The sequence below is a fragment of the Coregonus clupeaformis genome, chromosome 10 (genome assembly GCF_020615455.1).
Source record: "Coregonus clupeaformis isolate EN_2021a chromosome 10, ASM2061545v1, whole genome shotgun sequence".
In the NCBI taxonomy this organism is placed as follows: domain Eukaryota; kingdom Metazoa; phylum Chordata; class Actinopteri; order Salmoniformes; family Salmonidae; genus Coregonus; species Coregonus clupeaformis.
Window position 1 is genome coordinate 5,122,016 of NC_059201.1, and position 12,689 is coordinate 5,134,704.

The 12,689-nt window shown below is 51.0% G+C and overlaps 1 protein-coding gene across 1 annotated transcript in view; it reads right to left on the reverse strand.

The window, feature by feature from the left end:
* Window positions 1–8,495, reverse strand: part of LOC121575737 (inositol hexakisphosphate kinase 1) — a 58,986-nt gene extending 50,491 nt beyond the window's left edge. Inside the window, exon 1 of the mRNA XM_041889037.2 lies at window positions 8,315–8,495. Within this exon, the coding sequence (XP_041744971.2) occupies window positions 8,315–8,423 (109 nt within the window). The 5' untranslated portion in view covers window positions 8,424–8,495. The remainder of the gene's footprint in view (window positions 1–8,314) is intronic.
* Window positions 8,496–12,689: the final 4,194 nt, after the last annotated feature.

The window sequence follows — 12,689 nt, forward strand, 5'->3', positions numbered from 1 at the left end:
GATCACTCGGTGAGGTCTTCAGCAGCCAGTCCACAACACCGCTGGCTAGTGAATGGAGAATGGGCTGATGTCAGACGAGTGTGGGGGTGCGTGAGAGAGAGAGAGAGCGTAAGGAGAGCACATGATTATATTATGTGAGGCAGTCTACTAAGGTCCTGAAACAGAGGGATAATTCTGTCACGGATCCGTTTAATGGCCATTAGGGATTCAGACCGTGGCGTGTGTATAGCCTGTGGAAAATAATCACTAGAACGGACCTCCCCATTCAAGTCAATGAAGCCATAATGGGTGAACCGATGCCATGAAGTACAGCAGGAAGTGTCCCCACTAACCAGGAAGGACAGGATTCAAATTGTGCTTTATTAAGTGGTTGGACGGACGATGCCCGTTCTAGCAGTAATTCTGTTTCTATGGGGTCTAACCACATCCAGCCTTTTGGTTCTGGCCCAGTAAATGTGATCTGCATCTCAACTTCAAATGAAGAGAGAGACAGAGCCTTTCTACCTGTACAATAAGAAGATATATACTAATACTGTTTCCAACAACATCACTCCAATAGATCAACTATTTGACCAGACATGACATCCATAGATGGACCTTATACACACCGCGGCCATGGTCGTTAGAAATTCAGGCTAACTGGATAAGAAACTAAAGTGCTCCATTGGAGTCACAATGTATAAAATGTTTTTCAATAACCCCGTGTGAATAAGGTCTATTGGGCCTGGCCATTGTTGTCCCATGAGCCTCGTCACCTCTGTCCTGTTCGTCCTTCATTGGGCCCAACTGTTGTTGCCGTGAAGGTTACTCCTATGATACAGCAGCCAAATATTCAGTTCAGATCACAGAAACAGAGTAGAGCTGGACACGTCTCACCGTGTGTGTTTGCTCCCTAGGTAGCCTGGGGACAACCTCCCCCAGGTGAGGTAACCGTATTGGAGCAGGGGTTAGCGGGTTTAGCTAGGAGACCAGGGTTGGAGACCAGGGTTGGAGACCAGGGTTGGAGACCAGGGTTGGAGACCAGGGTTGGAGACCGGGGTTGGAGACCGGGGTTGGAGACCAGGGTTGGAGACCAGGGTTGGAGACCGGGATTGGAGACCGGGGTTGGAGACCAGGGTTGGAGACTGTGGCTATCTGAACACTATTGATGTTCTACAAGCCTAGTCACATCCCTGTATTCCTCCTAGCTGTCCCCCTGTCTGTCTCACCGTCTGCCCCCCGTCTGTCCCCCTGCCCGACTGTCCCCCTGCCCGTCTGTCCCCCTGCCCGTCTGTCCCCCTGCCCGTCTGTCCCCCTGTCCGTCTGTCCCCCTGCCCGTCTGTCCCCCTGCCTGTCCTGTGTATATTAATATCTCATTCTCCAGCCCTACATACCTTTAAGGGTTGTAGCCCTGCCTGTCTGGCTGCCTGCCTGCCTGCCTGCCTGCCTGCCTGCCTGCCTGGCTGCCTGCCTGGCCATTCCTCTGGTCTTGTTGTCATGTATTAATGCAGAGCGTGTAGTTATTACCATCAGCAGTCCTATTTTGATAAAGACTATTTCTGCGTCCCAAATGGCAGCCTATTCCCTATATAGTGCTTACTACTTTTGACCAGTGCACTACATAGGGAATAGGGTGCCATTTTGGACGCAGACTATACAGCCAGGGCGGGCGGGACACAGGCCAGCTATGGATAGGTAGAGAGATCGTAATGGAGGGAAAAACCTGTCCTCTGTTACCGTTACCGTTACCGTTACCGTTACCCTGCTAGCACTGGAACAGACAGGGGGAGTTACACTCATACACATCTTTATTTTATTTTTTATTTCACCTTTATTTAACCAGGTAAGCCAGTTGAGAACAAGTTCTCATTTACAACAGCGACCTGGCCAAGATAAAGCAAAGCAGTGCGATAAAAACAACAACACAGAGTTACATATGGGGTAAAACAAAACATAAAGTCAAAAATACAACAGAAAATATATATACAGTGTGTTCAAATGTAGTAAGTTATGGGGGTGAGGCAATAAATAGGCTATAGTGCAGAATAATTACATTTAGTATTAACACTGGAATGATAGATGTGCAAGAGATGATGTGCAAATAGAGATACTGGGGTGCAAATGAGCAAAATAAATAACAATATGGGGATGAGGTAGTTGGGTGGGCTAATTTCAGATGGGCTGTGTACAGGTGCAGTGATCGGTAAGCTGCTCTGACAACTGATGCTTAAAGTTAGTGAGGGAGATAAGAGTCTCCAGCTTCAGAGATTTTTTCAGTTCGTTCCAGTCATTGGCAGCAGAGAACTGGAAGGAATGGCGGCCAAAGGAGGTGTTGGCTTTGGGGATGACCAGTGAGATATACCTGCTGGAGCGCAGACTACGGGTGGGTGTTGCTATGGTGACCAATGAGCTAAGATAAGGCGGAGATTTGACGCGCTGTGCAGACAGTGCAGACTGCCCGATAATAGTCCAGGATAGAGCTGGCTGGTAGGTAGTGCAGGCCACGGACAATGGTGAAAAGCGCTAACGGTGGCTAATAGCAAGTAGCTAGTTAGCTGCCTACTCCCGTCCGGTAGACAGAGAGGTAGATAGACGGGATATGGGCCTGGCTCGTGGCTAGCTCAAGGCTAACTGGTGCTTGCTTCGGGGGCAGTGGTGATTAGCCTACAGCAACATCCATTCGGTTGCGGCTAGCTAGTTGCGATCCGGTGTTAGGGTCCAGTGATTCAATTATTCCGGCATAAAATCCGATGTTCTGGGTGAAAACCGCTAACGGTGGCTAATAGCAAGTAATTAGTTAGCTGGCTAGCTAGTTTCAACTGGAGATTGTAGATAAAGGAGAGTAAACATGAGTGTATTTATTTACTTAACCTGATCTGGACACATGCTAACACACACACACACACAGGACTATGTGAACATGCAGACAGGCAGGCAGGCAGGCAGGCAGGCAGGCAGGCAGGCAGGCAGGCAGGCAGGCAGGCAGGCAGGCAGGCAGGCAGGCAGGCAGGCAGGCAGGCAGGCAGGCAGGCAGGCAGGCAGGCAGGCAGGCAGGCAGGCAGGCAGGCAGGCAGGCAGGCAGGCAGGCAGGCAGGCAGGCAGGCAGGCAGGCAGGCAGGCAGGCAGGCAGGCAGGCAGGCAGGCAGGCAGGCAGGCAGGCAGGCAGGCAGGCAGGCAGGCAGGCAGGCAGGCAGGCAGGCAGGCAGGCAGGCAGGCAGGCAGGCAGGCAGGCAGGCAGGCAGGCAGGCAGGCAGGCAGGCAGGCAGGCAGGCAGGCAGGCAGGCAGGCAGGCAGGCAGGCAGGGCAGGCAGGCAGGCAGGCAGGCAGGCAGGCAGGCAGGCAGGCAGGCAGGCAGGCAGGCAGGCAGGCAGGCAGGCAGGCAGGCAGGCAGGCAGGCAGGCAGGCAGGCAGGCAGGCAGGCAGGGCAGGCAGGCAGGCAGGCAGGCAGGCAGGCAGGCAGGCAGGCAGGCAGGCAGGCAGGCAGGCAGGCAGGCAGGCAGGCAGGCAGGCAGGCAGGCAGGCAGGCAGGCAGGCAGGCAGGCAGGCAGGCAGGCAGGCAGGCAGGCAGGCAGGCAGGCAGGCAGGCAGGCAGGCAGGCAGGCAGGCAGGCAGGCAGGCAGGCAGGCAGGCAGGCAGGCAGGCAGGCAGGCAGGCAGGCAGGCAGGCAGGCAGGCAGGCAGGCAGGCAGGCAGGCAGGCAGGCAGGCAGGCAGGCAGGCAGGCAGGCAGGCAGGCAGGCAGGCAGGCAGACAGACAGACAGACAGACGAAGACAAAGACAGACAGACAGACAGACAGACAGACAGACAGGCAGACAGGCAGACAGGCAGGCAGGCAGGCAGGAGCTCCATCCCAAATGGAAGGCACTCAGAGCATCCAGTCAGAGCAGTGACATTGTGAAGGTGCTAAACTGCCAACAGGCAGACGGAGACAGACCGGAATAGACTATTGTCACCTAGATCTCGGCGTCTGGGGAGTACGGGGACTCTACTTAGATTTCATTAAAACATGGTTTGAATGTATGTCAGTATGGTAAGACCCAGTGAAAAAAAAAAAATCAATCAATGCAAATCATTTTGCAGTGGAAAATACTTCTGAGCTATTTAAATGTCTACCCACCTAGGGCAAAAATAGATCCATCAAATAAAGCTTCCTCCCACGATGATGTCATTTCCTATCCTGATCCACCACCTCCACATCTGTCAGTTTCCCTATGCATTAGATGTTAGTATATGACATCATGTCACCTGTCATTTCTCCTACGTGTACACACTGAGTATACCAAACATTAAGAACAGCTATTGACCTGCACACCCTTTTGCCCAATTCGTCGGGGCATGGACTCTACAAGGTGTCAAAAGCGTTCCACAGGGATGCTGGCCCATGTTGACTCCAATGCTTCCCACAGTTGTGTCAAGTTGGCCGGATGTCCTTTGGGTGGTGGACCATGTTGAGTGTGAACAACCCAGCAGCGTTGCAGTTCTTGACACAAACCGGTGCGCCTGGCACCTACTACCATACTCCGTTCAAAGGCACAAATCTTTAGTCTTGCCCATTCACCCTCTGAATGGCACACATACACAATCCACATTTCAATTGTCTCAAGGCTTACAAATCCTTCTTTAACCTGTCTCCTCCCCTTCACCTACACTGATTTGAAGTGGATTTAACAAGTGACATCAATAAGGGATCATTTCGTTCACCTGGATTCACCTGGTCAGTCTATGTCATGGAAAGAGCAGGTGTTCTTAATGTTTTGTACACTCAGTGTAGTTTAGTGTATGACATCATGTAATTTGGGAAACAGAGAGAACAGTTCATATCCTAACTAACCACTGGGAGATGTTGCAGACCTCTATCTGCTCCATGGGTTAGGGTTAGGGTTATCCTAACTAACCACAGACCTCTATCTGCTCCATGCCTCCAACTGGAACCTCACTATGATGTAAAAACCCACCATAATATAATCAGAAATATAATATATAACATTATATACCATTTAGCAGAAAACTTTTACGTATGGGTGGTCCCGGGAGTGGAAGCCACTATCCTGGCTTTGCAAGGCACCATGCGCTACCAACTGAGCTACTGAGGACCCTCCTCTTCCTCCTCTTCCTCCTCCACACAGTGCGGCTGTTAGATCTTTAATCTCCTACGCATTATGTTACTGTCTGACATGTTATCCGTCAGGGAAACGGAGAGAACGGTCCATTGGCTAATTAAACTGTAGGAGATGTTACAGGCCTCCTCCAACAGGAACCCAGGCCAGAGCTCTTTCCACTGCTGCCTTTTTATCAGCTGTCTACCTCTACATAATAATAATACTAATAATAATAATAATAATAATAATAATAATAATATAATAATAATAAGCCATTTAGCAGACGCTTTTATCCAAAGCGACTTACAGTCATGCGTGCATACATTTTTTGTGTATGGGTGGTCCCGGGGATCGAACCCACTACCTTGGCGTTACAAGCGCCGTGCTCTACCAGCTGAGCTACAGAGGACCACCCATACAGAGGACCACCCATACAGAGGACCACCCATACAGAGGACCACCCATACAGAGGACCACCCATACACAATGATTGATTACACCAAATGCTGCCATCCCAAGCACAGGGGGCTGGTTGGCAGGGTTGGAGGGAGGGAGGGTGCTGCTCTCTCTAGGAGAGGAGAGGAGAGGAGAGGAGAGGAGAGGAGAGGAGAGGAGAGGAGAGGAGAGGAGAGGAGAGGAGAGGAGAGGAGAGGAGAGGAGAGGAGAGGAGAGGAGAGGAGAGGAGAGGGAGAGGAGAGGAGAGGAGAGGGGTTGGCAGGGTTGGAGGGAGGGTGGGTGCTGCTCTCTCTAGGAGAGGAGAGGAGAGGAGAGGAGAGGAGAGGAGAGGGGTTGGCAGGGTTGGAGGGAGGGAGGGTGCTGCTCTCTCTAGGAGAGGAGAGGAGAGGAGAGGAGAGGAGAGGGGTTGGCAGGGTTGGAGGGAGGGGAGGGTGCTGCTCTCTCTAGGAGAGGAGAGGAGAGGAGAGGAGAGGGGTTGGCAGGGTTGGAGGGAGGGAGGGTGCTGCTCTCTCTAGGAGAGGAGAGGAGAGGAGAGGGGTTGGCAGGGTTGGAGGGAGGGAGGGTGCTGCTCTCTCTAGGAGAGGAGAGGAGAGGAGAGGGGTTGGCAGGGTTGGAGGGAGGGAGGGTGCTGCTCTCTCTAGGAGAGGAGAGGAGAGGAGAGGGGTTGGCAGGGTTGGAGGGAGGGTGGGTGCTGCTCTCTCTAGGAGAGGAGAGGAGAGGAGAGGAGAGGGGTTGGCAGGGTTGGAGGGAGGGAGGGTGCTGCTCTCTCTAGGAGAGGAGAGGAGAGGAGAGGAGAGGAGAGAGGTTGGCAGGGTTGGAGGGAGGGAGGGTGCTGCTCTCTCTAGGAGAGGAGAGGAGAGGAGAGGAGAGGGGTTGGCAGGGTTGGAGGGAGGGAGGGTGCTGCTCTCTCTAGGAGAGGAGAGGAGAGGAGAGGAGAGGGGTTGGCAGGGTTGGAGGGAGGGAGGGTGCTGCTCTCTCTAGGAGAGGAGAGGAGAGGGGTTGGCAGGGTTGGAGGGAGGGAGGGTGCTGCTCTACGTGCATTATAAGACTGATTTAGAAACATGGACACGTTGTTAACTAAGAAAACAGATCCTCAGAAGTTACACCACATCTTCCCTATTGCTTCCAAACCCATGTGTGTGTGTGTGTGTGTGTGTGTGTGCACGTATGTGTGTGTGTATGTTTGTGTGTGTGTGTGTGTATATGTGTGTGCGTGTTACACATCCCCCTTTAACGCGCTGCTTCTCCTCATCCTCTGCCATGGGGCGTAATAATAACAGCCTATCAGAGAGTCAAACCTGGGAGGAGAGGAGAGGAGAGGGGAGAGGAGAGGAGAGGAGAGGAGAGGAGAGGAGAGGAGAGGGAGAGGAGAGGAGAGGAGAGGAGAGGAGAGGAGAGGAGAGGAGAGGAGAGGAGAGGAGAGGAGAGGAGAGGAGAGGAGAGGAGAGGAGAGGAGAGGGAAACAGTGGAGAAGAACGAGTATCGTTTGGTGTTTTAAACACTATCAATCTATGATAAAGAGCAGAGCAGAGGAGGCTGTAGCCTGGTCTCATATCCGTTTGTACCATCTTGCCAACTCCTAGTCATTGGACCTGACACCAAGACAGCACAAACAGATCTTGCACCAGGCTAGGCAGTGAAACAGTGGAGTGTTTCTGTTTTAAACACTCTCTTCCTGCTCTCTTCCATGTTAACGTCTATCTAATCCACAGACACACTGCCTAACCCGTTACCAGGATTGGTTAACGCTTGTAGTTCCTAGGGTCTCCACCGAGCTAGGTACATCTGCTTTTAGCTTTAATGCAGCGTATTGCTGGAATACAATTCTAAATACATTTCATCTTGATGTTCTAGTTCCGTTCGGGCAATATAAAGTATTGATTGAGGACTTATTTGTGGAGGAATGTGACTGTTTTTCTGGGTGATTTGTGATGTTTTACTTGTGCTTCGCATGACTGTGTTTTTGTATTTGAATGTGTTTATATATTTAGGTATAATGTGTATATTTATGTTGTATATACAGGACACATTTGTATTTTTATATATTTATTAAAGCCTTATTTTACCAGGTCAGTTGACTGAGAACACGTTCTCATTTACAGCAACGACCTGGGGAATAGCTACAGGGGGATGAATGAGCCAATTGGAAGCTGGGGATGATTAGGTGGCCATGATGGTATGAGGGCCAGACCTTGTTAAACAGACCTTGGTCTCAATATGTTTTCCCTGTTAAAATAAAGGTTAAATAAAACAAAAATAATGTCTAATGCTATAGTAAGCTACTATACGCTGTGCCACTAGAGATCCTGGTTCGAATCCAGGCTCTGTCGTAGCCGGCCGCGACCGGGAGACCCATGGGGCGGCGCGCAATTGGCCCAGCGTCGTCCAGGGTAGGGGAGGGAATGGCCGGCAGGGATGTAGCTCAGTTGGTAGAGCATGGCGTTTGCAACGCCAGGGTTGTGGGTTCGATTCCCACGGGGGGCCAGTATGAAAAATAAAAAAAATAATGTATGCACTAACTTTAAGTCGCTCTGGATAAGACCGTCTGCTAAATGACTAAAATGTGTGATTGTTTTTTAAAAAATTTGGTTGGCTGCTACGGGCGATAAGATCGTATTTCGGGCGATTGTACAAGTACAGAATCATTATGGTACCGCTCAACTCTGGTTGATATCCTGGTTGACACTCCTCTCGCCTTTGTCCTCTGGTGTAAACTCCTTCATCTCAAGCGGCAGGGACTCGTAGAAAGTTAAGGTTAGAGGTCAGGGTTTAACTCTCACCTTTGTACTCTGGTGTAAACTCCTTCATCTCAGGCGGCAGGGACTCGTAGAAGCGTTGCTCCCGGGTGATGAGTGGTTTGCACACCGTGTGGTCATCGTAGCGCATCATACTGGTGTGCCCTCCCACCTGGTGTACGAAGGGTTCTAGAGGCACCCCACCACACCGCCTGCCCCCCAGCCCCATCCCCATCCCCAGCCCCAGCCCCAGCTCCAGCCCCAGCTCCAGCCCCAGCCCAAGGCCTGTCCCAAACCCCAGCCCTAACCCTGCCTGGCCCGCTCCGTTCTTCCCTGATGCTGCTTCCATGGTGTGGGGGAGGCACATGGCGTTAGAGGACCTGGTGGGGGTGGCGGGGGCATGGGCTGGGGGGCGCAGGCCGGGCGAGCGTGGGGTGCAGGGAGGCGGCTGGGAGCGCACGGTGCTGCCGGGAGGGGGAGGAGCCAGCCCGCCGGCCGCAACCCAAACCGATCAATCAGATCCCGGCTCCTCAATGAATAGCACTGGGCGATGATGTCACACCTTCACCAGCCACCTGAGAAATGGAGAGAGGGAGGGGAACACAGAGAGAGGAGAACGTCAGTCAGAATTTCTATTGATTTAGGCCTAACCTTTATTTAAGCAGGTAAATCAATTAGGATGAGCTGAGATGACACAGACATCAGGATGAGTAATCAGAACCAGACACAGCAGGTTACCTCCTCCTCCCATGCTCTCTAGGGATTGGCTAATGGTGGGTGGATGCCAGAGAGAGTGCTGTGTCTCTGTTTTGTGTTTAGGCTAAATGGTAGCTAGCCATCTGCAGAGCTCCCTGCTCTGCCTGGCTATCCTGTCCTGCAGACACATTATTTCATTAGCCTGGTCCATGTCAACACACACACACCCATCGATCTGACGTCTGGCTGTCCCCACTCTCACACACCTAACAGTCACAGTCTCAAAACAGTAGGCTCCCTGCCATTACGATCTCTTACAGACACAAACACACTTGAGTAACAGCATCTCTCAACCACCTCTTGCACAGGCCTGTCCCCCTCATCTTCAACCCTGAAGCCCAGTCAATCAAGCTACAGGTATATCTCCCAGCCAATCTGAAGTGCACTATGGGTATTGGAAGCTAATGCATAACAAGCCATACATCTAAAGACAGTCCATGATAATCCCTGACCATTTAGTTTGAGCTTAGTGGACAGACGGTCTGTCTGTAGTCTTTAAAAGGTCATCCCATCTGTAATATCACTCACTGTTACATTCAGCCAGCCAGCGAGAGAGAGAGAGAGAGAGATAGAGATAGAGAGAGAGAGAGAGATAGCGAGACAGAGAGAGAGAGAGAGAGAGAGAGAGAGAGAGAGAGAGAGAGAGAGAGAGAGAGAGAGAGAGAGAGAGAGAGAGACACACAGAGATAGATAGTGAGAGAGATGGAAATAGAGCAAGAGAGGGAAAGAGAGCAAGTGAGAGAGAGAGAGATACAGGGTCTTAATTGAGTTATTGATCTAGCCGTGAGCAGAATTGCATTCTAAGCATTTCCAATTAGGCCAGAATGTGGTGCTGTGTGTGTGTGTATTGCGTGTGGTCCCATCATGAATCAATGCAGGCTACAGTACAGGGGGGTCCCAGGTGCCCAGGCGGGACACAGGGGCTCAGAGGAGAGTCAGGGGGGGGACAGGGGCTCAGAGGAGAGTCAGGGGGGACACAGGGCTCAGAGGAGAGTCAGGGGGGGACACAGGGCTCAGAGGAGAGTCAGGGGGACACAGGGGCTCAGAGGAGAGTCAGGGGGGACACAGAGCTCAGAGGAGAGTCAGGGGGGACACAGGGGCTCAGAGGAGAGTCAGGGGGGACACAGGGGCTCAGAGGAGAGTCAGGGGGGACACAGGGGCTCAGAGGAGAGTCAGGGGGGACACAGGGCTCAGAGGAGAGTCAGGGGGACACAGGGGCTCAGAGGAGAGTCAGGGGGACACAGGGCTCAGAGGAGAGTCAGGGGGGGCAGGGGCTCAGAGGAGAGTCAGGGGAGACACAGGGGCTCAGAGGAGAGTCAGGGGGGACACAGGGGCTCAGAGGAGAGTCAGGGGGGACACAGGGCTCAGAGGAGAGTCAGGGGGGACACAGGGGCTCAGAGGAGAGTCAGGGGGGACACAGGGGCAGGGCACAGACAGTAGAGCTCTCTTTGGTCCACATACATAGGTTATACGTCCTAAATAGCACCCTACAGTGAGGGAAAAAAGTATTTGATCCCCTGCTGATTTTGTACGTTTGCCCACTGACAAAGACAAGATCAGTCTATAATTTTAACGGTAGGTTTATTTGAACAGTGAGAGACAGAATAACAACAACAAAAATCCAGAAAAACACATGTCAAAAATGTTATAAATTGATTTGCATTTTAATGAGGGAAAAAAGTATTTGACCCCTCTGCAAAACATGACTTAGTACTTGGTGGCAAAACCCTTGTTGGCAATCACAGAGGTCAGACATTTCTTGTAGTTGGCCACCAGGTTTGCAAACATCTCAGGAGGGATTTTGTCCCACTCCTCTTTGCAGATCTTCTCCAAGTCATTAAGGTTTTGAGGCTGACGTTTGGCAACTCGAACCTTCAGCTCCCTCCACATATTTTCTATGGGATTAAGGTCTGGAGACTGGCTAGGCCACTCCAGGACCTTAATGTGCTTCTTCTTGAGCCACTCCTTTGTTGCCTTGGCCGTGTGTTTTGGGTCATTGTCATGCTGGAATACCCATCCACGACCCATTTTCAATGCCCTGGCTGAGTGATAGAATAATTATTAATGACTAATTATTACACCCTGAAACTGTGTGAAATGTGTTAGAATGTGTGAGTGTAGGACCAGTAAAGACTATGACATTGAGCTACTATTTAGCAATGGGAGTAAGAGTTAGGCCAGACAACAAAGGACAAGGAGAGCTGGCTACAGACAACTGAGATACCAAGATAACTGAGGAATTTAGGGAGGAGAGAGACTTTTAGGCTTTTTAAGGATTATGAAATATGGTGCAGGATATTGTGAGGACGGCGATAACTAAGGAATGCATGTGTGTGTGTGTATGCATGTGTGTGTGTGTATGTATGTGTGTGTGTATGCATGTGTGTGTGTGTGTATGCATGTGTGTGTGTGTATGTATGTGTATGCATGTGTGTGTGTGTATGTATGTGTGTGTGTATGCATGTGTGTGTGTGTGTTGGTGTGTGTGTGTGTGTATGTGTGTGTATGTGTGTGTGTGTGTGTGTGTGTGTGTGTGTGTGTGTGTGTGTACTGATGGTCAGGAGAGCAGCTTTCAAGTGGAAAACTACAGCCCGCCTACAGAGGGGAGGGATTTCTTTTTGTATGACGTATGAGTATAAAAGATGGACTCTGAAATTATGATGGCAGAATCCTCAATGAATAAATATCTGACTATGCAGACCGGGACTCTGTCCGTTTCTTAAATCCAAAAGACTTACAACCTTTTGGGAGACGCACAGAGACACTGAAATAGTTTGTTAAATAATTCACATAACACTGAGGGAAGGAGGTTCTCACCCAAGATTTGACGGTACATGGCCCCGTCCATCGTCCCTTTGATGCGGTGAAGTTGTCCTGTCCCCTTAACAGAAAAACACCCCCAAAGCATGATGTTTCCACCTCCATGTTTGACGGTGGGGATGGTGTTCTTGGGGTCATAGGCAGCATTCCTCCTCTTCCAAACACGGCGAGTTGAGTTGATGCCAAAGAGCTCGATTTTGGTCTCATCTGACCACAACACTTTCACCCAGTTCTCCTCTGAATCATTCAGATGTTCATTGGCAAACTTCAGACGGCCCTGTATATATGCTTTCTTGAACAGGGGGACCTTGCGGGCGCTGCAGTATTTCAGTCCTTCACGGCGTAGTGTGTTACCAATTGTTTTCTTGGTGACTATGGTCCCAGCTGCCTTGAGATCATTGACAAGATCCTCCCGTGTAGTTCTGGGCTGATTCCTTGCCGTTCTCATGATCATTGCAACTCCACGAGGTGAGATCTTGCATGGAGCCCCAGGCCGAGGGAGATTGACAGTTATTTTGTGTTTCTTCCATTTGCGAATAATCGCACCAACTGTTGTCACCTTCTCACCAAGCTGCTTGGCGATGGTCTTGTAGCCCATTCCAACCTTGTGTAGGTCTACAATCTTGTCCCTGACATCCTTGGAGAGCTCTTTGGTCTTGGCCATGGTGGAGAGTTTGGAATCTGATTGATTGATTGCTTCTGTGGACAGGTGTCTTTTATACAGGTAACAAGCTGAGATTAGGAGCACTCCCTTTAAGAGTGTGCTCCTAATCTCAGCTCGTTACCTGTATAAAAGACACCTGGGAGCCAGAAATCTTTCTGATTGAGAGGGGGTCAAATACTT